General features: G+C 42.5%; 1 protein-coding gene across 5 annotated transcripts in view; it reads right to left on the bottom strand.

Annotated features, from left to right (window-relative positions):
* The window catches only part of LOC119660330 (very low-density lipoprotein receptor-like), a 492,367-nt gene that overhangs the window by 63,868 nt on the left and 403,002 nt on the right, over positions 1-25,497 (bottom strand). For 2 of the 5 annotated variants that reach the window (XM_038068812.1, XM_038068808.1), the window contains one exon: positions 19,188-19,310. The exons of the other annotated variants lie outside the window; for them this stretch is intronic. In XM_038068812.1, coding sequence (XP_037924740.1) covers positions 19,188-19,310 — 123 coding nt within the window. The remainder of the gene's footprint in view (positions 1-19,187; positions 19,311-25,497) is intronic. 5 annotated transcript variants of the gene reach the window in all.

The raw sequence follows: 25,497 nt of genomic DNA, 5'->3' as shown, positions 1-25,497 counted from the left end.
TACTTAGCAGCCGCAGGCTCAACGCCAGTGCTCGGCAAATCGGCAAAGATGTGGTCCCCTTGTAACTAGACCCGATTGCCACAACTTTTGGGGTAGACGAGTTCGAAGACTTCAATCTCCCGACTATAAGCTTCAGTATCGACGAACCGCCTCCTCCCAATCAATTTTGTTGGTCCCGTTGATCCCATTGACTTCAATTGAAAGTTATTACACCCCCAAATTATGATATGATTAAATTATGGTTAGTAAAGTTGCTGGATAGTTGACCTCTTTTCTAAACTTTCTTTTGAAATACCGACTACGAAAACTTTGGATATTGGTTATTTATCTTAGATCGTTACGGTCAGATCTAAATGGCTCTGTAGCCGCAAATGCCATGAAGCTAGTCGTTTTTTCCCTTTTTTAATTTGAAGACTAACCTCGGAGATTTCAACTCGACTTCGCTTGAATTGTGGGTGATTCCGATATAAGCCCCTAAGAGCAGGCTTAAGGGACATGCATTTTGTTGCAGGTGTGAGACAATCAAAGTACCAAGGACTAGATTCACTTTCCCAAAACTTCTTGAACGTATTAAAAGGGGGTGCACTAAGATGTTGGCGAAACTGAACGGCCAAACTTCATTCCTTATTAATGTTGGTTTACTGTCTGTCTGCCTGTCTGTCTGTTCACCACACGCATTTTTCTCGGAGACGATTCACACCAAATTTGGTGGAAAGGTGGGAGCTGTGAACGTTCATGCATACAGTGGGTTACATAATTCTACATCGAATTTAAATCAAATATAATCATGTGGGCATTAAATGAAAGGCCTCGGTTAGTACTTTTCGAAGTTGATCTAGTTTTGACATTTGTTGGAAAAGTGCGGGGGATCGAACGTGATAATTTCTTTAACGGACCCATTCTCAGAAAATACCCAACCGAAAAATCTGCAAAAAATCATGAGGCTGCCACTATATGGTGCCTATTCTCCTAAATGCCCTTTATACCGATATCCTTCCAAATAAAGTTAATAATTGTATATTACTATAATTTTTAGTAATCGTCTGCAAAACCATCCTTAGCTTCATCCTAGCACCAGGAGATTTTGTTGGTTAGAATATAGAGCATAATCCTACCAAGTTTGGTGGAAATCGCACTATTAGTAACAAAGTTACAATAGGGCAAACTTGTCGTTTCTTTGCAAATTCAAGACTGAATAGGGGTATTCCCACATAATATTGTATATGCATATATTATGTTTCCCGACTTGTTTTTATCTGTTGTAGGTTAAGTTCTTCACATTTGGTGGGGGGACGTGAAGCATATGAAGTTGGCTATTATCAATGCAGTGCTTTCCAATAAAATATTTATTTAAATCGCTTTCTAAAAAATAGAGGGCTATGTGACACCGAACTGTCATGCATTCATCGCTCCTCACACACTTTTCCATCAGCCTTTGTCCTGTTCACAAGCGGGAGCGGCTCTTCGTGATTGGTTTTGCCATTTTGTTTTATCAAATGCCTGACCTGGATGAAATCGTGAGGCTTTTAAATCCCGATCCAGTGTATCAAGGGACCGTTGTTTCGACCGGCCTTTCGGTCGCTTACCATCGACTTCGATGTTCAAATCAATCTTGGCAAGTTAATTCTCGTTAGCGCAAAATACGTCACCATACCATCGAAGGCGCCTCTCTCGCAATTTTTCCACAATCGGTGCAATCCCATATCGATCGTGAATATCCCCATTTCGGATGTGATCAAAGTGTGTGACGCCACAAGTCCAATGCAAAATCTTCGTCTCCATTACCGCAAGATGTCGTTCATTGTCTTTTATAATCGGCCAACACTCAGAACCATAGATAGCGACAGGACGGACGACATTGCGATAAATTTTAGATTTGAGACTTTCGCTGCCACGTCGATCACAAAGAGGACCAGTTATGGAACGCCACTTCATCCAGGTTGCGTTAATGCGTGAAACAATTTCATTGTGCAGTTCTCCATTGGCTGATTACGTTGACCCGAGATATTTAAATCGCTCAGATCTGGGCAGCTTACCGCCGCTAACAGAACTGAATTCTGAATCTTAGATTGAAAATTCTGATTTTGGAATGGAAGACTGAAAAATTCTGAAATTAATTTGGAAATGTTCGAAGTCACTTTAAAAATATCTGAAATTATTTTGAAAATTCGGAATTTGATTTAAAAAACTCTGAATCAAATTTGCAAAATCTATAAAAGACCTATCATCACCAACAACAGTCTAGACCACGGAGATGTTGCATTGCGAATTAATTTTAATCTGATCCTACAAAAAGTGATCTGCTATGGTGAAGTGGGTGCAAGGAGCACTATCCTCCACAAGTTCACTCAACTATCGACCTATGTTGACGATATCGACATAACGGAAGAACATTCCGAAGTATACAAATTACTTCTAACCAGATCGAGCAGGTGCCGTAAACTCAGATATTAGTAAAGGGAAGGCAAAGAACATGGTGGGAATATCAGTACCACATTCAAAGACAATAATAGCATTAAATAGCGCTTGCCAATTGAAGACAATAAAGGTAAAAGACCACAGCTTCGAAGAAGTTCAAAATGTATCTTCTCTCGGATTGAAAATCATATTCGATAATATCTGTGATGACGACGGTTCTTGGCAACCTACTGAACCTATTTCAGTTTATAAAAATTATTTGGCTGGAAACATCCTGCCATATAGGAACGAAAAAGTTGACTGACGGTTTCGTCCAGAGCAGAGGCAACTCCTCAGACACTGCCTCAGCTCTGACCTGGGAGCAGCGTGACCGAAACGCTCCATTTAATTATAATCGCAAACACGTAATGAGTATGAATTATATTCAAGTGAAATCCGTCTTGAGTCCAGACCTAAACCAGGCCGAAGCAAATTTTTTTATTGACGATGCTGGGAGTTCTGAGTCCGCACCCATTCGGTGACGGACCTTGGGAAGCTACTTAGTTCCCCTTTTGTAGTCCACGGAGTCGTCTTTTGGGTTAAACACCCAAGCTTTCAAAAAAGAACGAAAAAGTTGGCTAACGATTTCGTCCAGAGCAGAAGCAACTCCTCAGACCGTGACCGAAAGTAATGACTTTCAAGTTACCTCTGCCGTAGACGAAACCACCAGTCTACTTTTTCGTTCTTTTTTGAAAGCTTGGGTGTTTACCCCAAAAGACGACTTGTCAGTCCCTTCGAGACCAAGGCTGATGCCTATTCCATCAAGGACCTCAGTTCACGAACAGGCGGCGATCGGATTTCATGCAAAGATCATCCCCTTGATTTAGTACAAGTCACGATACCCCACACTCGAACAATCTCTACCGGTAAGTGGGGTTCAAGAGACTGTTCTATTTTGTGAAAATTACGATCCATTCCGAGCAGGTGTTTCTTCCCGCGGTCCTGTATGCACCTAATTTTTTTCCAACCAGCAATCCATATATTCTAGCATATTTTCCTGATAAGATTGAAGAACAATTGAAACTGGGCCCAAAGTTCGCTGTAAGGTCGTTTTCAACTGACGAGCGCTTCTACGTTTAAACGTTTTATAAACAAATAGAACTGCCAAACTGGCCAATCAGAATAGCTTTTAATTGAATGGCATCATTTGGCAGTTCTTCCTTTCTTTCTTAAGCGTCGGACCGAGAAGTATTGAGAGATAAAAACCAAGAATTTCTGAATACAACTAGATTATCAGGACGCAGTTGGTATATGGTTCAGGCAAACATCCATGAAGAGAATTTTACTTTTCAAACTGCGCTTCAATGAATCAATACGCAACAGTGAATGCACTTGAATTCGTCAAGGTGTATCACGTTCACCCAGCTAACCTTATTCAGTTTTTAAGTTCCGACCCCCATGGTTTAATGCTCAATGGGACTACCCATAAGTGCGATCAATAAATTAAAGTCTTCTCCTCTGATGGACATCACAATATGAAACTATCTGAAATCAAATCAGAATAATGTATCCTCCACGAATATCCTAATCAATATTCTCGTGGGTTGATATATTCATCTTATACGAATATTATTACCTCCGCGTTGAAATCTGCCCATGCAACGTCCACATGCTAACATGGAAGACAGCTAAATCTCAGTTGAAAGCATGAAAAGGACATTATCAATACATTGATACGTCTTCTACCTCAGTACTAGGATTATCGATGCTTCAGAAGTTATTTATGCGGCTTCCTGTCAACATAATAGACTAAAAGTAGCTTTGGAGCCGTGTTAGATCCTCCACCTTTTTGCTGCATACCAATAAAAATGTAATTCTCCTTAAATTGGATCCCAAACGTAACGAATCTATCCCACACAATATTTCTTTTCCTCGGAATCATCTCAATTGAGTTGACGTTTTCTTCTAAAAAAAGCTAAAAGAATGCTCAGTGGAAGTAAGGATGGAACCTGTTCAGTGTATTCTGAATAGTTATGTGTGTTTGAAGAAGGTACTCACATTATTCGGAGTCAGGCCTATTTGAATAAGGACAGTATGGGTTTTTTATGTTTGACTTTTCCGTAGGTTACTTTCGCTACATGTACTTGCACAGATATATGCTTTCACTTCAACCTGTGATTGCTTCCATACCCTCGCTTAAGTTTTCGCTTGAACCTCATATGTTTTATGGTGGTGAAAAGAGGATGAAAAATGAGAAAAGTCAGAATGATTGATGGAATTGAAATCTATTTACATAGTCCTTCAGAAACTTCAGAAACTGTACCTTTCAATACGTAACTTTTTGGACAGCTCTTGCTCTCCTACAGTGAGTTGGAGTAAATTTTTTATTGTCATTTCAAGATCAGATGTAAGTTTGATTCCATTCCAAAAAGAAAGCGAGAAGGAAGAGTTAGTTCGTAGGATACTGGGTAGGTAAGCACATTTGACAGAGAGAAAATAAACGTAGACGTTATCACTGGGTTTGTACTATGTGTTTGAAAACATTGTACTGCATGTAACAACTAACTGTGGTAACTGCTGTTCACACATCCAAGTTCAAGGTAACGTTCATTTTCAGGTCTAAATTTAAATAAGCAAAAGAAATACACGTTTGTAGACAAATACGTCAAGAACCTATTTAGTGACAATAAAATCTTATCTTTTTTGAAATGGTTATCGCGCTCTTTTCATTATACATTTAGAATCGTAACGCTATGTACTTTATCATGCCAGCATGCAATCGGATGCATTTGCGCCTATCGGTTCTATATCGGCAATGAAGAAACATTCAGGTATGCAACAGGTGGTTTTACTGTGGCAACATTTGCAAGCAACAATGGCCACCTAAATTTGATGTTGAGCGCGGAAGTTAATATATTATTTGATATACATTCAGACATGTGAGTAATAACCGGTCGTTGACCTGATGAAATTGATACAACCAACAATACGAAGTAAAGGTTTAAGGGATTTGCTTTTCTCCTGGATGACTTTGCAATCACTTGGCCACTGAAAGAGAGACTGTTTTGACACCGGCGTGGCATTCGGAAGGTGGGTTGAAGTTAATATGTTAACAAGTGTGGAATAAATTTAATCCCAACATAATTTTTTGGAGTAACGGACGTGGAATCAATTGAATGAAACGTAGATAGAGAAAGTTAGTGAAGATAAATAGTTAGTAGCGGCACACTCCCGCTAGAAAATGAAATAGCGCGAAAATATTTAGAAAAGCAAGGCTATGAATAGTCGACGATACGTCGTGTTCATCATCATCGGCGCAACAACCGGTATCCGGTCTAGGCCTACCATAGTGAGGAACTCCAGACATGCCGGTTCTGCGCCGAGGTCCACCAATTCGATATCTGGCGTCCTGACCTCTACCATCGCTCCATCTGACATCTGACAGCAACGAGGACGGAAACAATATTTACGGTGGCGAACTGGTTATCATGACAAAGTGAAAACCTTTCTCAAGATAAATTGTAGAAATTGTAGTAGAAAAATTACAACGGATTATACACGAACACCGACCGAACGACAATGATATGGGTATAGTGCGTCAGCCACACTTACTGTCGATCGCTACCGATAATATGCTTCAGCTCACCGGAAGGTTTTCAGAGTAGCATGCAATTCTGCTCTGCTATTCTGCGCCATGTAATTCTACAGTGACCAATTCTGTTATTCTAGGATAGGTTGACATTTACCCCTTAGTGGGCTACACCGCGTCAACCACACTTTGCCGCCATCGCTCGCGGTTACCTGAAATACGATTTAACTGCTTCCACGATTTCCACAGACCCTCGCGCTCCTTCTCTACTGTTCTACCAAGTGCCCATGGGGCGATCCACTCGCCGTCCATCTTGGGAGGTGGATTCTACTGCAAGGCGTAGCTAGCAATGCAGTTGTCGCCCCTCCGTAATGTGTGATTATAAACTGCCACTTCCGCCTTCCGCTCATAGAGCTTACAAGTGCGAAGCCTGTGCGCGGACTGAGTTCTTCGTTTGAAATATGGTGCGTGCTCCGATTATACGACGCATACAGGTATTGACGAAGGCTAGGAGTGTTTTCACTTTCCATATGCTACTCTCATAAAGCAACACACTACCACAGAACAGTCTCGTTGGGTGGTGTTGAGATAACTCTATCTCCAGATTTTAGACAGGACAACGAAAGTGGATTTAGCGCTGTTAACACGTCGGGAAACATCTAGTTCGGCGTCACCGTCGACAGGAACCGCGCTTCTTAGATATACAAAATGATCGACGCTTTCGATACTGTGCCCATTAATGCAGATAGGCCGAGTGCGATGACTCGTTGAACTGAGAACCTTGGCTTTGTTGGTGTTTACCTACAGTTCAACTCTATTTGCCTCTTTCCCGGATCCGAGGCCATTTGGCCAAGATCCATGACCCAGAGAGAGAAAACAAACAGATGTTATCAGCGCAGTCTAGGTCTAGGAAAAGGCAGAATAAAGAACGTCACCAATAATAATAAAAAATAATATCGGTGACAAGATGCAACTCTGCCAGACTCCGATTTAAATCTCAAAATATTCCAGATTTTACCACCGTGCAGCACGTGACATATTGCGCCATCATATGTTGCTCTGATAATAGCGGTTAAAATAGTTTCTCCAGAATACTTCTCCTCTGTAGAGCACTCCAGAGACACTTCCTGTTGAAACTATCGAAAACTTTCCCGAAATAGATGACGAGCAGATGCAGCGAGGACCTAAACTCTACGCATTGTTCTAAGATAATCAATAAGGTGTAAATGTGGTCTATGCAGCAGGATCCGGGCCGGAAACCAGCCTGCTCTCTATCGATCAAGTTTTCCAGATGTTCTTTGATGGTTTCCAGAATTATTTTAGCTATTATCCTTTTAATAGCAGATAGCACGGGTATCTTTCTTCAGAATCGTAACGATCACCCCCTTCTCCCACTTTCTAGAAAAGTCTCGGATTCCCATGATTTCCGTACGAGTGGAAGCAGCAAATCAGCAGTGACTGCGGGCGAGGTGATAAATAACTCTGGGGGGAGACCTTCTTTAGCTTTACTCCGTTTGAGTGCATTGATGGTCGAAATGATTTCTCTTCCGCTTGCAGAAATATTCCGTATTCGGATGTTACAGTGACTAGCCATTTCACCCACAAGAGGAGAACCTCACCGAATGTGACAGTTAAGAGCCACGATGAAATGTCCTCTCCGTCTCTTCAGTTGCTCGTCTTCGTGGAAGAGAAGTCAACTGTTGACGTCCTTTATAAGACTAACGAAAGATTTGTAACCACATCCAAGTTATTTTGTGATACGGTATACTCTTCTGAAATCATTCCTTAAGCAGCGCAATAGCGAATTCTCTCTTATCACGCATACTTTTCGCTCAACTTCTCGGGATTTCGCTCGGTGCCGGAATTAAAACGCGTCATGCCCACCATCGCTTGCAGCGGTCAATAGAGCCTGTAAGCCTTTCCATTCATTAATCCGCTTGCATTATTCCGCAGTCAGCCAGATTTTATGACGGGTTACTCAGTATATTTGTCGTCCGATCAATAAGATAGCTCACTCGTTGTCGAGCAACAGCGGTCGACGTTCAACTTAGGAATAGGTAATAGAACGTAAGGCATCATCAAATAGTGATTTTTTGTTATGCACAATCAAGAGACTACTCCTAAATCTACTGTTGATTAGAAAGTGGTCTATCTGATTGCTCGTACCGTGTCGATCAGTTGAAACCAAACTGTTCTTATGGCAGACTCTGTGCTCGAATAATGTGCCACCAATGACGAGGCGGTGGAAGCTGTAAAAATCTGCAAATCTCCTACCATTATCTATACAGTCGCCAAGATGGCGCTTTCTTATCTCACAAGTTGTTGTCAGAGCTCACCTGGGAATTCAGACCAGAATCACAATGTCCCCTTAGGAAGCCTCCCTTGAACTGCGTGTGATTGCTCGTAGAAAGGGTCCTTCTCCACTACATCGGAAGTCTCCGGTTGTGCATAGCATTGTACAATTGTGATGCTCTTAACCTGGGCCGGAGTCTTGCAGTTAGAAGTCTGTCATAAACTGGCGCTCAGGTCAAAAGATTGCGCCTTACGGTAGCGGTCAGAAGCAACCCAACACCGGATACGCGTCTGTTAACGCTTGGCTTGCCAAAATACAAAAGCGCATTGCCATTTGTGTTGCAAGAGGGAGAGGAGTGCTTCCCAGAGAACCACCATTCTGAGGGCCCAATCATATCCCGTTTTCGATTGCCTAAGGTCTTCGGTGTGTGGTTAGCCCCTATCCGAGGCGTTGTTGACGTTTTGATAGCAATAACGTTTCCAAATTTGAAGGTTGCTCGGTCAAAAATTTCCCTTTAGTCGCCATTTGCGACAAGCAAGGAAGACTTTGGGTGTATTGTTAAGGCCCAACTCACAGCGGTCCAATGCCCGCTAAAATTATCCGCTGGATTCTTCAAAGTTTTTCTGTTATTTGAGTAGAAATAATGGTTTCCAATTAGTGAACGATAACTAAATTGGGGAAACGGCTCATATTGAAGTTACACGCCAAGGTGCGGTGGCAATGGGATCATCAAATAATATCGGCACCCCTTTTGTTATATGCATATTGAGAACAACTCATAAATATATTGCTTATCGCAATATGGTCATTCTGATTAGATGTTCCTCGTTAGACCAACTGACTTTCTGGCAGACCCTGCGGTCGAACAATTTTACGCCGATGATGAAAGGAACGAGCAAGCAAAGGTGAATAGGAAATAGGCAGTTGGCACAAAGCCAAGTGTACGTAGGGGTTGGCGGGAAAGTAGCTTAACAGTTTGATGTCAAATTTTGGAGAGGCTGATGTCAAACTTTTGAGTTCGAATTGGCTACTTTTAATTAATTCGCTTGCGCGGTGGGTCAGTGCTTCAGGTACAATCGGTTCTGTTAATTATTTATATGAGGATATTTGGGTACAAGATGGTCCCGTTTATACGTAGCAGGTAGTATAGTGTATATTCGTTGAATATAACCATTTCATTTGATCCCATGAGGGCCTGGTACTTTGACACGAAGAAGGCAACTTCGATCTACTATAACTGATGAATTAGCCACAATGATCTTCACAACCACCTGAAGAACGTTATCATTGATGCCGCCACAAACATACTTGGCCCCAAACGCAAAAAGAGTCGGAACAACTGGTTCAACAATGAATGTAAGCTAGCAATGGAACGGAAGAATGCTGCTTACCGAGTAATGTTGCTTTCTCAAAGGACGCGGGTACGCGCAGAGACTTATCACGAATATCATCGAGTGGAGAAGCGATTTCACAGACGGCAAAAAGAAGCCTGGGAGAACCAACAAGTCCTGGAACTCGAATAGTGCAGGGAGCAACTGCAACAGGTGCCGAAGTTTTATAAACAAGTCAGCAGGATGAAGCCTTATACACCTCAATGCTCATCTTGCCGGGATAAAAAGGGAAATCTGATTTCCGCCAAAACGGACATATTAGACCGATGGGTTGAGTATTTTGATGAACTGCTCAACAAACAAAATATCAGCGAGTTGGAGATCCCGGACAAATGTTGGAGGACGAGGGACAAATGCTGCCACCATCGAGCATAGAAGAAAGAGTCCGTGCCACTCACTGGCTTAAGAACCATAAGTCGAATTGGTTAAATATGGAGGTGACCAATTACACTCAACGGTTCATCAACTGATGTCCAAAGTATGGGACAGCGAATCAATGTCTGATGACTGGCAACGAGTCATTATCATGGAATATCACCCAGTGCAGCAACTACAGAGGTATCACGTTGCTGAGTACCATCTACAAGATATTCTCCGCTATCTTGCTAGACCGGATAGCCCCATACGCCCAGAACATCATTGGCCCATGCCAAAGAGGCTTCCCTCCAGGCAAATCAGCAACAGATCAGATTTTTTCTGCGGCAAGCGATAGAAAAACTTCAAGGCCCTCTAGGAGATAATAACCATGGTAAAACTGGTCTAAGCGTCCTCTTTAACCTGGCCCTGGAGAAAAGAAGATATAAATGCGAGAGGCTTCATCCTCTTTAAGGGCACACAACTAGAACAACTCGCGATGTATGGTCTACCTTCATCCAGATTGAACAAGCGGCGCGAGATTTTGGGCACGTTAATGGAGGCAAGACGAAGTACATGGTGGAAACGTCAGCGCTAAAAATGAAAAAATGAACAACATGAATCGCGCTGGTCAAACGAAAACAATGAAGAGAGGAGGCTACAACTTTGAGACCGTAGAAAATTTCTCCTATCTAGGGTGGAAAATTACAACCGATAAAAGCTATGACGGTGAAATCCGCGCACGGTTGTTGGCAGTCTACAGGGCATATTTCAGCTTAAATTGTAGATAAAATCCGGCTCAACAGGTTGCGGTGGGCGGGTCAACTAATCTGTATGGGTGAGGATGATCCAGCCCGGAAAGTCTATAAGGGTAATATCTGTGGCAGAAAGAGAAGACGAGGCAGGCGTAGGTCAGGGTGCAAAACAGCTTTTAGGGATATCGCAAAACCAGGGTGTCCGGAGTTCCGACTGTTGCACCGGTGATGATAATGATCACTTTGTCAATAATGACAAAATTCTCACTAAACTTTCCAGTACCTAACCACGGACCTAGGACAGATTCAAGGGGGGTTGACTTCATTGGAGCAGATATCGAAATGAAGGGTATTTTGAAGCCTATTTGCAATGCAAGTGGATCACCAGTATTGACTCCTATCGGGCATGTTATCCTTAAATCTTATTTTTAAGCTGCACTTTTCTACAGACTCCGCCTTTCAGTCATTTATGAGTATATCTATTTCGATTATCCTTCGCCTGCTTTGGTCATCTAATAAGGGTTCCACGTTACTTATACTTTGCTCCTTTCAAAGTTCAGTGTTTAGTGAATGTGCATGTGCGCAAATCCTCAACTATGTCCCTGAAGTCAACATATGACTCAAAAATTCCCTTTGATAAAATAATTACACAAACATATTTACAATCACTCTATTCTGTCGTCTCCAAAATGTTTCAAAAGCACAGAATCTTCCGCAAAAGCTAAGAGATACTACTTCAAGATGTGTTAGGATTCGTGTCAAAGGAAAATATTTACTACAGAATCACCTCGTAGGGATAATTTCAAAGCAACCTAATTCCTCAATGAAATGCAAACAGCATCCCTCGTCCTGACGATTTGTTCAGCACAGGATGTTGCACTCTTTAATCACTTCCAAAGTAAGCAAGGACAGTCTATTTGAAGTGGTCAGCTGCAAAGTGAAATTGTTAAATAGTCGTTCGAATGGTATATAGATTGCTGATGGGCAGCCATTGGGTTTGGGAAGCAGTTTGTCAATTAGGGAAGTTTTTAAATGTTGGCAAGGAGTCTAAGTGTATTGCTACCGAGAAAATTGTTTACTGAACAACTTGGATTGGCTTTTACATTCCTTCGTAACGGTAGCCAACGTACTGAGTATCTGTGTGGTGTATGGCAGTATCTATGCATATTTCAAAGTGTCTCCTTAGCACATATTCAGGCTATGCACGTTTGTATCTTCAATCTCCTTAACTGAATTTGTGTGGTTTTGAAATTTCTCTCCTTCTTCCTTTCAGTCAATTAAATTTCGGGGACAGAGTTGATATACGGAAAGTTTTCAGTTCTTGATTAAAGTTATTTAGTTGCATCGGATGTAAAGTGCGGTTTTGCACTTGCTAAAATGGGAACCAAGTTCAGATTGAGTTTGCTGCTATATACATCATAAATTTGATTAAAAGTTGGCGGTGGTAGGTGCAGTGGTTTAATCAAAATTCCATTTGGCGGGCAAGTAAAAGTATTGGCTTTTGAGATGGGCTCAAATATGAAGCAGTCGCGAAAAATACCAATCAGGTTGGAAGCAACCAATATCAATAATTTTGCCGCATCCAATCATTTAATTGCTTTTTATTTTCATGGTTTTTTTTCAAGGACTAGCCCTCAGGCAAGCCAATTGACAGAGGGAGGATTGGGGAAAGGGAAGGTAGACGGGCCCAGAATAAACATTTTAAAAAAAATAGATTGATTTTGCCATTTTAAGGTGGGTTCGCACCATTTTCATCCCGGGCTGGAGACTTCCTCATTGCGACCCCATCCTTAGCTAGTAACGAATTCAGCTGCTAACTTTATACTTAGGATGAAGGATGTCAGCTAAGTTCATATTGCATAAAATAAGTGATTTAACGCTAATTTTATTGAGCGGACTTACTCTCGGTAAGTGCCATGATCTATAAGGGCTAAGGCTATATCGATCTGAATTTCTTAGTACTATGGCCCCCACATGCAGCGCGGCTAAGAAACTGTATTATCTGCAGCGTTATACATAGCCTGATACGGAGGGGCATATCCTTATCGAAAAATGGGAGTACTCCAAAGATCCATCCTCGCTCTGTCCTCCTTATTTACCTATCCAAGTCTTTTGTACCCAGACGATTTAAAGTTTATTTTCTGTTGTCGGTTCGCTTAGTGATCAGTCCAGTCCCCAGTCAAACCTTGATATACTATCTCGGTGGTACGCCCGTATGAAGTCGCCACTTAATATGAAAAAATGCTACTCTTTATGCTGTTCACTAAGAGCCTCTCCCCCGACACCTGATTGTTTTCTTGATAGTCAGCCCTTAACCGTGGCTGCTTCTTACAACGACCTAGGTGTGACCTTTCAAAGCAAACACCGATTTCATTTTTATTATGTCGATGGACTCATCGGCGGCTCAAAAATATCCGGGTTTATCTTTATATCAAGTCATGGATCCATTCCTCAGTATACAAATCCTTCGTCTAAAATATTCTTGAATAAGCTTCTCTATTATGGTGTCCTTCCCAATGGTTTGTTTAAAAGGCACGTGATTCAAAATTGCAAATAATTGAAGACAGGAAATGTTTGCGCATGGGCATACTTAGTGGGAGTAAACGCCCACCCGTGGATGAAAATTGGCTATAGGAAGGACACCTCGAAATCAAACCAAATATGGAAGACAAGACAGATAGTTTATTTACCGTGCAGGCCTTCGGAAACCGGCGGTTTATGAGAGTGGGCAAGTAGGCTCTAGGCCGTCGATATTCAGCGACTGAGTTGATCAAGGAGAGGCGGAATATCCACCAAAATATTCGAACTCTGGTGCGAGGCAGCAAGTTGTCCTATATTAAGGCAGCGGAGGAGAAAAACGCCCAAACGTCATTTGGCAAAGTCACGCGGGAGACGCAGGTGATGTCTCCTCAACATAAGGTAGGTGAGAACTCGGGCAAACGGTGTAGGGACACAATAAGCAAACTCCTTGACGCCCAGTAACCGTCCGGAAATAATCATTATTTCTAAGGAAAGAGATGTGTCTTACGCCGATATGCTTTGGAAAGTCAAAGCCGATCCGGAATTCACAGAGCTGGGCGGCAGTGCAAGTCATCGAAGGGCTAGGTGGAGAAGGTGCAAAATGAACAAGCTGAAATAAAAGCTCGAAGGCAACAGATATTAATGGTGTGCAAGAACCTAGACGAGGTCACATCACGAGAGGATATCTGTGCTGCGCTAAGGGAACAATCCAACCTTAGAGGAATAGAAGAAAGCGCGATAAAAAGAATAAAGAAAGCGTATGGAGGTATACAAACCCCTATTATTAGCTTGCCGGTAGAATCGGGGATTAAACCGATTACGGCGGGCAAGGTAAAAATAGTTTGGGCCGTATGCCGGTTCCGGGAACAAGAGATGTTTCAGATACCTCGATTTAGATCACTTTGCAGCAGCATGAGCACGGTAGGTCGCAAAGAGGCAGAAAGTATGAAGATGAGGGACATTTTATCAAAGACTGCACTGGAATGTAATGTTCAAAGAGAAAAAGGGAGTGGACGACCGGCTTGTTGCAGGTGGGGGCAGCTGCCCGGCATACAGGAGGGAGCTAAATCGTAGTGCTAAATGAGCCGGCGATTTCAGCGCGCGGGTCGTAAACTGGGGAAGTCGAGTCGAGTGACAAACACCAGGGCCAAATTCTGCTTAAACCTTCACGGAGCTGGTCACCGTACTAGTCAACGTTGGATGTGTGCCCATCTTCCGAGGCAGACGGCTAGGTTAAATCGTCGGTCTGGCTTATATCAGTGCCTCGTTAGCGAGAGGGATGGTCTAATCGATGAACGAATACTACACCCACAGTGACCACCACGGGCGAGGCAACGGTCGAATGAGCAACAGAAGTAGAAAAATCAGAATAGGTGGGTGGTCCACTGGAGCTTTCGAGGCGGCTTTAGAAGTAGGTCATGACCCGAAATGAACGACGCTGGAAAAAGTGAGCCGGCTATGCCAGCGAGTAATTGAGGCATGCAGCTTTAGAATGTCGCGACAGAAGTTCCACCACCGTAGGAAACCAAACTACAGGTGGAACCAAGAAACTTCACGGTTGAGAGCATCCTGTCTGCGAGCGAGGGGAGCAAGTGGGAAACCAGAACACCGACAGTCGGAGGAAGAATACTGCAATCTGCGAGGTAGCCTTAAGAAGGCTTTGCGGGAAAGTAAACGAAATTGCTACAAGCAGCTTGAGGCAAAAACAAACCCGTGAGGCACTGCATATAAGGTTGTAATGAACAAAATTCGTGGAAAAAAATCACCCTAGGTGACGAGCCGCCGATCTCGTTCAAAATAATCGCATCCCTTTTCACTCAGCAGGACAAAAATTGACCTGAACCAATGGTTGAACAGGACCTCTTAACAATCCCCGCAGTGACCGGGGAAGAGCTACGAGAGATTTGTTGACGAATAGGAGATAATAAGGCTGCAGGATTAGATGAGATTCTGGGATTCAGAGCCCTGAAATTGGCTGCTAAAATCAGACCCGCGTGATTGATAAGCACAATTGAATCGCGCATGGTGGAATGAGTGTTTTCCAGTTCCGCGTGCCCAATGAAACAGGTAGAGGTAGGTTCTGCTACCGAAACCCCATGTGGATGTGAGGAATACCTTTAACTCGGCCAACTCAGATTGGATTAAGCGCATTCTAGCTAAACTGAATGTCCCTGATTACTTAGCTCGAATAATAGAGAATTATCCTTCACAAAAAGTTCTTTTGTACGAAACGGAATATGTTGTGTTCGCAGGTGTTCCCCAAGGTCCCGTATTGAGGACCCCATTGTGGAATGTAATGTATGATGGAGTGCTCGGCTTTCGCGTACCAAAGGAGGCAGCTTTGATTTATTTTCTAGACGACCCAACGGTGGTAGTAGTTGCGAAACACCCCCAGGACGAGGAACTATATGGAAGTGAAACCAAATAGTAAAACCGGAGTTGGCGGAAGATAAGACGGAGGCGGTCCTTATTGCCAATCGCAGGAAAAACAATACTGCCAAAACCCGGGTTGGCAGTTACGAAGTCGTTTCAAAATCGATAATTAGATACCTGGGGGTAAGGGCTAGCTCATCTCTAAAATTTACCGCAATGTCGTCCGTCCAGTCGCTCTCTATGGTTCTGAGTGTTGGCCGACCATAAAAGACAATGAACGGCGTCTCGCGGTAATGGAGACGAAGATGCTACGTTGGACTAGTGGCGTCACACGTTTAGATCACATCCGAAATGAGGATATCCGCGATCGTTATGGGGTTGCACCGATCGTGGAAAAGTTGCGAGAGAGGCGTCTTCGATGGTATGGTCACGCAATTCGTGCAAACGAGAATTCACTTGCAAAGATTGGTCTGAACATCGAAGTCGATGGTAAACGCCCAAAAGGCAGACCTAAGCAACGGTGGCTTGATTGCACCCAGATCAGGCATTCGATAGAGCCAAATGGCGAAGCCGATCACGACGAGCCGACCCCGCTTGTGAACGGGACAAAGGCTGAAGAAAAAGAAGAAGAAGGGCTAGCTCATCTCTAGCAAGGGTGATGCCTAATTCTGGTGGGCCGAAATCTAGTCACCGGCTGGTATCACAGGAGTGGTGAAATCAATCCAGCTATACGCGGCTTCTATCTGGGCGTGTGCACTGGATAACACAATGAACCAGGGAAGGGTAATTTCGTCACACTGCCCAATCGCGCCGATGGTATGCCGTGCATATAGGACAGTATCATGTGATGCGGGGGATGATTCCTTTGGATCTTCTAGCGAATGAGGCACACTGTCTTCACCGGAGAAGCAGGGCGATTGCGTCCGAGGTCACTGCGGGCTTCCGGAAGGAGGAGATGTACAGGAGATGGTAGCAACGTGGGATAATTCGGAAAAGTGCCGCTGAACCCATACACTGATCGCTCTGTAATGACAGATGGATCAAGCGGAAGCATGGAGAGTATAGTTCCTTACGAGACACGTTGGATATAGGAAGTTCTTGCATTGATTTGGATAGCCTGAGCCCCCAGACTGCGACGAATGCGCCGCTACACTTGAGGACCCCGAGCATGTTATGTTCTATTATCCGGAATTCGCGATTGAAAGGGGGGGGGGGGTAAGTGAGGTCTTCAACGCAGTTGGAGAAGCTGCAGGAACTGGATCAAGCGAGAAGTGGATGGGAATCCCACACACTGCTGCAATCTGGCGCAGCAGCGTGTTTTATAATGTCCACGTTCACCCATAAAAAAAAGACGTAAATTTTGTGTTCATCCTAAACAGACATAGTATATTACCGTACACTAATGCCTACATATATCCATTTTAATTTGTGAACAACAGCATATATACATACACACACGTCTTATTGAAGACTACCCGTGGATCCTATTAGCATATACATACACATACCTGTCTCCAGTAATTGCTATTCAAATAACTAAAAAAAACTAATAGAGGAAAACTATGGTAAAATGTTTCCATGGACCTCGCAGTTCATATAAATTCACTTTATATAATGATGACGCCATACACGTCTTGGATTGCGATAAACTAATGTGAAATACGGTAAATGTCAAAGGACTTGACAATAGCTTTGTTAATAATAATTCAATGGTTCAAACTTTCCAGAATTATGTCCTATATACTCACTGGTGACAAATTTTGTACTTTTAGGATGAACCAGTAAATTTTCGAAATATGGTAATATACTATTATTAACTTTATTTCCGCAGTTATTCGAACAGGATGTATTTTTAGACCAAGATTTGGAATAGATAAATCACTGTGATTTTTTTTTCAGACATTATGGTTGGATAATTTTTGAAAACGAGACCAGGTTCACTTTTTGGCGCACATATTTTGAGCCCTCACTAGACCAAAAAGTACTAATCAAGCCCCGTTCATTTGATACCCCGCATGACCATATTCCGTGAAAAAAAATGTACCTCTCGTTTCGCATGTATAAGAGCCCCCTCAAACTTAACATCAAATGGGGCTACCAGCTATCTGTAAAGGAATTCACGGATCATACCTTTTCACCAAATTTAAATTTAAATCGAGTGTGACAGGGAGACAGACAGACAGACGGATATACAGACTTGAGATGAGTAGGTGACATATATGATATTACAAAAGTGATATCACCTTAAAATACGATTTTACATTACCAGCACCGAGCGCGATCCAAACTAGACAACATCACCTACCATTACCTCATGACGAAGCATCACGGCATTACCAAGCATCACTGCATTACCAAGCATCATCGTATTACCTAGCATCATGCCATCACCTAGCATTATCCCATTAGCTTGCATCATCCCATTACCAAGCATCATCCCATTACCTAACATCAGCCCATTACCTAGGATCATCCCATTAAAGCATTATCTCATTACAAAAGTGATGTTGTAATATGACATCACCTAATATTAGACTCTTCGTAATAGCTTTTGATTGGGATTCAGCTGACTTTTGAACTTGCTTGTGCTTTGGCTTTGGGCTGGTTTTGGACTAGCTTCGGGCTGGCTTTTTGACTGTTTTCGGTTTAGCTTTGAGTTTGCTTCATGTTGCCCTTGGGCTGATTTTGGGCTCCCATATGGCATTGGTCTACCTAATATTTCCCAGTATAAGCGGCCGAGGCGACTATCGAGTGCTGACATAGACTAGCAGCTGCGAATCCGTTCCCTCGGCCAGCTTCGATGTGAAAAAGTGATTTTGATTTTGATTGTGGTATAACATCATCTGTACGATTTAGACGATGAAAGGTGATGTTTGTGATATCACCTTTTTCAAAAAGTGATATGATATCACATTATCTACTAAGTTGAATTTAGGAATTTATTTCTCACAAAACCCTAAAAATTGCAGGTGACCCAATCTAACGAACCGATCCTGCTTCCGTGCTTGGCAAAAGCCCACCAAGGATATTTGCCGTACTAGTTGGTGCTAGTTGATTTTGATTTAACCGTATACATTTACAAGAGTCAACAGTCACAAAATTAATTATTTAAAAATAAATAATAAAATTAATTTAATTAATTAATTAATCCAAAATATCAGCACAAGTTGATATTAAAAAGCATAATAGGACCAAGCAGTGAATATGAATATAAATGTACACACATGCATATTAATATTAAATGACATGCACTTTTAAATGGAAAATTTTAAATCAAACATTGGAAGATGCTGCATCTGAAAAAGAAACTTAGATGTAGATAGATAATACAAGGAGAAAATCGAAATACCATCACCAAAATATTGATTCCTACATAAAAGCTTTTCTTGTTTAGTTACGCCTAAGGAAAATAAATTAAACAAGTTAAGAGGACGAAGCAGAGAGAACAAAGTGAAGTCAAGAAGCAAAATAAACGAGGAACACGCTTTCTCATCTTTAATGAAATTAATCCTTACTGCATGATGCCTCGTCGGAACCATCTGAACAATCCTTGCTCTCGTCACACACCCATGCTAGTGGTATGCATTCTCCGTCTCCTGTTTTGCAGCTGAACTCCTCAACTGAGCATGTTTTGGTTTCTGTAATTAAATAAATTGGAAACAATTTCATGATGCAGATGCGAATAAAAGGATGATGAAAATAAAATTTAATTTAACAGCAACTGTATTTGCATGGTATGCATTTGTGGTGCATGGCTGCAGTGACCCGTTGTGTTTTGAGTGAGTTCTTAATTAAACCCATTGTTTGAGTTCGTTTTGAGAAAATGCATTTATAAGCGACATTTTGAGGTAAATACGGTTCGTTTATCTTTAATTAAAGCTCGTTGTGTTGTTCAGATGCATTAGCAACTTACCAGTTGGCTTTTGTTTCTAAACATTGGGCTTCAACGTAGTATCTTATAATTGACACACGATGAGCAATAATTTAATACAAAAGCTTGATAACAGAGATGGCAAAGTAGGAATAATTCGAGTTTCACTGTACATCAGGATGAGAAGAAATGAGAGTCCTTAGCCTGCAGCATTGATTTCGACTCCACTCCCGTATTTGTTCTGGCTTTAATCCAGGAGATAATTTCAAATAAGGAAGTGCTGTGCACACATCGTTGCGATGTCGGAAGTTTTGTTGCGTGAGCTCCCTATACAATATTCGAGGACATACAGCAAATATTGCCACAAGGTAGCTTCCGTTCAAATTGTATTAGATAAAGACAAATTAGTGTACATTAAAGAACATCTATCTGGATAGTAAGAAATAGGGACCCTTTTCCTTTAAGGTGTACTCACAAGGCGATGATACCGAATAGTCCCCCCATTATTTCCTTTCCTATCTAATTTTTAAGGATATGATTCAGTCTTTTAATTTTTTTTTGGCAGAAGGATTGCTCTTTTAGAGCGTCCCTCAATCTCGACAAGGAGACCCATTTGGGCTCGCCCCGGACGTCGAGCTTGAAAGACTGCTCTCTTAAAGGGATCCTGATATGATGAGTGCAGCGGCCACCCTTATGAGTGGGAGTGTTGATCTCGGTCTGCGTACGCCAGGAAGGCGGAGTCAGTCACAGTTTTGAAATCGCATCTCTGAGCAGACACAGTAAGCTCGAGTCACTTAACAATGCTCTGACATCCAGTACAGGGTAGGCGGCGAGGCGAAAAATTTCCCCGTACACCATCTCCGCGGGGCTGGCCGCGAATTCCTCTTGGTGGGCTGTGCGAAAACCGAGGAGGACAAAATTCATTAAAGTGACCTGCAGCGTCCGCTGTCAACGCTCTACCATCCCATTGTGATCGACGTATCAGCGCACGTCCCAAATCTAAAATTTACTGCAATGTCGTTCGTCTGCCGCTCTCTATAGTTCTGAGTGTTGGCCAACTATAAAGGACAATGAACGGCGTCTTGCGGTAATGGGGACGAAGATGTTGCATTGCACTGGTGGCGTGACACGTTTTGATTACGTCTGAAATGAGAATATCCGCGATCGATATGGGTTTGCACCGATCGTGGAAAAACTGCAAGAGAGGCGTTTTCGCTGGTGTGGTCACGTAATTCACGCTAACGAGAATTCAACAACCAGTATTGGTCAGAACATCGAAAGCAATGGTAAGCAACCAAAAAGCCGGTCAAAACAATGGTGGCTTGATGCGCTGGATGGGGATTTAAAGGTCTCGAGATTAAATCCTGATCAGGCATTTGATAAAATAAAATGACGAAACCGATCACCACGAGCCGACCCCGCTTGTGAACTGAAGGCTGAAGAAAAAGAAAAAGATGTGAGGAGCGACGAGTGCACGACAGCTCCGTGTAATATAGCTAAAAATTCCATTGCCCTCTATTTTCTAGAAAGCGATTTAAATAAATCATTTGATGGAAAGCCCTGTGTTGATAATGGTCAACCTCATACGCTTCACACTCTGACTTTAATATTATTAGCAAATACCAACAATTTAACCAACATCAAATATAAAAAAGGGCTAGGGAGAATTAGATTCTTCTTGAATGGAATTTTAATATTTCACTCGAATTTCAATTATTCTCGTTAATTATGACGTCATCATCTTATTTGTATGGCTTAGGATGCTGTTAATTAGCACGAAATTGATAAGTTTGAACATCTATAACTTTCACACTAATAGTGGGATTTTCATGGAGCTTGGCAATGTAATGTGTATGCACGAGACTGTCCTCTATGTCGGTGCAAAATTTAGTACACTTAGGATGAACTTAAGGGGAGTTTTTTAGTCTATTTCTAAAAGTTGATAATATACTATTAGTAAATTTTTTGAGCAGATACCGGAATGGGACACCTCTTGAAGATTAGATTTCACATAAGTGTTTTACAGAAAACCTTAAAAAGGGCTGCAGATAAGTAGATTCTTCATAAATGCGACTTTAATATTCCACGCGAATGTCAATTATTCCGGGTAATTATGACGTCAGCTTCTGATTTGCATGGCTTTGGAAGCAGTAAACTCGCGCGAAATTGCTAAGTTTGAACTGCTATAACTTTGGCGTTAATTACCTGATTTCCATGAAATTTAGCACATATAATATATACGAAATATTGTCCCCTATGCTGGTACAAAATTCGGAAGTCCAAGGATGAATCTAAGGGGGGTTTTCCAGTAAATTTCTAAAAAGTAGTAATATACTATTAGTAAGTTTATTTGAGCAGATATGAGAATGGGACATATTTTGAGGCCTAGATTTCATCTAGGCGCATCACCCTGATTTTTTTCGGATTTTTAGGTTGGGTAGTTTCCGAAAATGAGTCCTGTCTCACTTCAAGTGCGTACATTCTGACTCCTTACTCACGCACTTTGCAATTTATGCCGAAACTAATGTCAGTTTCGGAAAGTACAAATCGAGACCTTTCATTTGATACCCTACACAACTATATCCGGTGAAAAAAAATTTTGAATCTCCCCTTTGCATGTATGGGGAGCCCCCCTTTAAATTCCACCTAAATTTATGCCACTCACTGTATGCGTGGGATTTCATAGTTGCCATCTGTCCACTAAATTTCGTTCGGATCGGTTTAGCCGTTTTGGAGAAAAATGCGTGTGACAGACAGACAGACATTGAATCGATTTTAATAAGGTTTTGTTTTACACAAAACCTTAAAAAGGGTCCTTAAAAGGTGCATGGTCCGTGATGATTACGGCTGGTACACCACAGCGCGGGACCTATTGTCTGTCATAGGTATTACTTCAGGCTACCGCGTAAACCTGTTAACGATTGTGAGGCAATACTTGAATCCGCGCGTGTCTCGCATAGAGACGATGATGTCGAGATGGTGATCTAGAGAATACACCTACATCCTTTCGATGCTTGTTGACCTTACACTTCTGGCACGCGATTCACTGCCTGTCCCAAGAGTTTATGTCCGAATTCATGGACGGCCAGAAATACGAGTATTTATCAGTGACTAACCGGTTTGTCATTCTGATGCCTGGATGCGCAAGATCGCGTATTGCTTTAAATACTTCCCTTGAAAATCGGTTGGAATGAATGGCCTGGGTCCCTTATCTGACGTCTCGCAGAGTAAATAAGAATTTGAACCGGATATGCTCGATAGTTGTCGATGTCGACGAATACGCCTACTTTCTTACGTGCTTGCTTATCTTGCACTTTTGGCACACGATGCACTGCCTGACCCAAGAGTTTATGTCCTCTTTCATGGACGGCCAGAGGTATTTTTCAGTGACTAACCGGTTCATCGTCCTGATGCCTGCGAGCGCAAGATTATGTACTGCGTGTAATACTTCCTTGCGAAAATTGGCCGGAATAAATAGCATAGGTCCCTTGTTCGAGGTTTCGTAGAGTAAGTAGGAATTTGAACAGAAGATAAGAAACTTCAGGCTCTGAAGCTCTGCGTCATACTTCTGCGCCTCGGAAATTGCCCTATAGTCGACCGCAGAAGGGACTCTAACTGCTTAGATTTATGTTAAAGCATCCCCAACGATGTTATGTTTTCCAGACATGTGTTGGATGTCAGAAGTAAACTGGCTAAGGGGCTTGTGGCCCGTGAACATAGTGAAAGAAAGAAAAGAACCTTAACGGTTGCCAGGTTTGGTTCACCCCTTGGTGAAGAGTGACGCCTACCACTGTGCCTGGGGCATCGACGAACTAAGGATAAGGGTACATCTGGCCGAGAAAATGTCAGAAGTGTAGCATTAACCAGCTGTTATTCGACAATTTCGCGAATCCTTTGTTTTCGGCTCAGACAAGAAAACGTTAAGGGTCGCTTGGTAGCAAACGGCGATAGAAGTGTAACATACCCCAACCTTCGCAGATCCTTGACCGTAGTTGGCAGAGGTCAAGGGTGATCATGTAGCCGAGAAACTTCGACTGCGTTTGTAGAAAATTGCACTCTCCAACGTTTGAAATAAGCCCAGCCTTAAGGAAACATTGAAACATGCACTCGAGATGATTGAAATGTTCATATTCGCAAGAAAAGGCGACCAAAACATCATCCATGTAGATGAAACTGAAGTTTAAGGTTCGTAGGACAGAGGGGATGAATCTCTGGAATGTGTGCGATGCGTTGCACAAGTCAAATGTTATCCTGGTAAACTCGATGAGTCTGATAGGTGTGCATATAACCGTTTTCTGGTATGTCTTCGGGAGTTACGGGGATTTGATGATACGCTTTGTCTAGATCCAAGATCGTGAAAACACGGTAGTTTACCAAGTAATGCGCGAAAGTCATGGATAAGTGGAATATTTCGGGTATCGGTCGGAAATTGTCTGAGCATTCAGGCGTGTGATTTCCGCAAGGCCGTTTAACTTAGGGACCATATGGAGGGGAGATGATCAACAGTTATTGGAAGGTCTACAAATGCTCCGTTTCATGAGATCATCGAACTGTTTTTATGCATCTCTGAGAAGATCTGGGAACCAGTGATGTGGTGCTGCACATCGTGCTAAACCGGCTGGAAGAAACTACTTTCATCAGGGATCTTGCGATAATTTCGGAGGAGTGCGCAAATGCGATGGTCAGTAATATCCTTGAAAAAGCGAGAGAGTGTCGTTTGCGCAGGTGGAAATTATATATTAATCACTTCCATTTCAACTCTGTTATGAACCTGATAACAACAGAGTATGAGGCTCACATGCCTCGGAGGGGCCCCAGCCCTGATAAGTATCCTATGAATTGGTGGAAGCCAGAAACTGCATAACGCAAACACGCCTGCGAAGAGGCATGCACAAAAAGGCAGAGTATAGGTCAGCAAAATTGAGACTCCGCACTGCGATAAATAAAAGCAAAGCTCACGGCTGACAAAACCTAGTCAACGCTGTATTTCTGTTTTAAAGAGATTTGAGTCTGTATTTGTCCCATTAGTATGTAGCACATACCCCTCCAATAAATGTCAAAACTAAGACCGGCTTTGAAAAGTACTGATTGAGAACTTTAATTTGATACCCCATGAGATTTAGATAAGGGAGATTCACAGTAGATGCTATTTTCGAGGTCGTTCATCGATGGATAGTGCTCCTCATTACGCTTTATGTCATGAATACCTTCAATTCCTTAAGATAAATAGATATACTACGCACACTAGAAAATTCATTCCACTTGCCAAGCTTTACCTTTCGGTTATTGAGTGATTATCTGAAAGACGCAGACAATCCCAGCTCTATGAGACGCTAGAGGACCAGAGGATGGTGGAGATCACGTCCGGAGTATCACAGGGATCCATCCTAGGGCCGGACCTCTGGAAGGCTTAACATGCCAGAAGAGTTGCGCCTGGTCGAAGTAGTCATCTTGACTGTGTGTGTGTATATGGTGGGGGAGAAGCTACAGCTTCTGAGCACTCAGGCCGTGTTGGCCCATTGTACTCGCCACCCCCGTCTAATGGAATATTCCGGATTCGTTAACGTATCGCAGGATTTCCGTTAGTGGATGTGATGCTACCCGTCGCAATTGGAGAACATCGGCACCAAAGATCTGATGCCTGATGCGTCCATAGGCGGGGCATTCACATAGGAAATGCTCCGTGGATTCCGCTTCCTCATTACAGGAGGGACACGTATCATCTTCGGTAATTCCTATTCTGCACATATGCCCAGCTAGTGAACTATGGCCTGTCAGAATGGCCACAATACACCTGCAGGTCCTCCTGCTTTTCGACAGGATAAACTTTGCGGTGGTCAAAGGGTAGTATAGGTCCCGGGGCGAAACGTGGATTGGTACCCACGATGGAGCATAAAACCTGGAAAATGCCTGCTGAACCAACACCAATAGCTCTACTACCAAACCCTATCTCC

The sequence above is a fragment of the Hermetia illucens genome, chromosome 6 (assembly GCF_905115235.1).
Source record: "Hermetia illucens chromosome 6, iHerIll2.2.curated.20191125, whole genome shotgun sequence".
NCBI classification, from domain to species: domain Eukaryota; kingdom Metazoa; phylum Arthropoda; class Insecta; order Diptera; family Stratiomyidae; genus Hermetia; species Hermetia illucens.
This window is presented reverse-complemented; position numbering and strand designations above follow the sequence as displayed.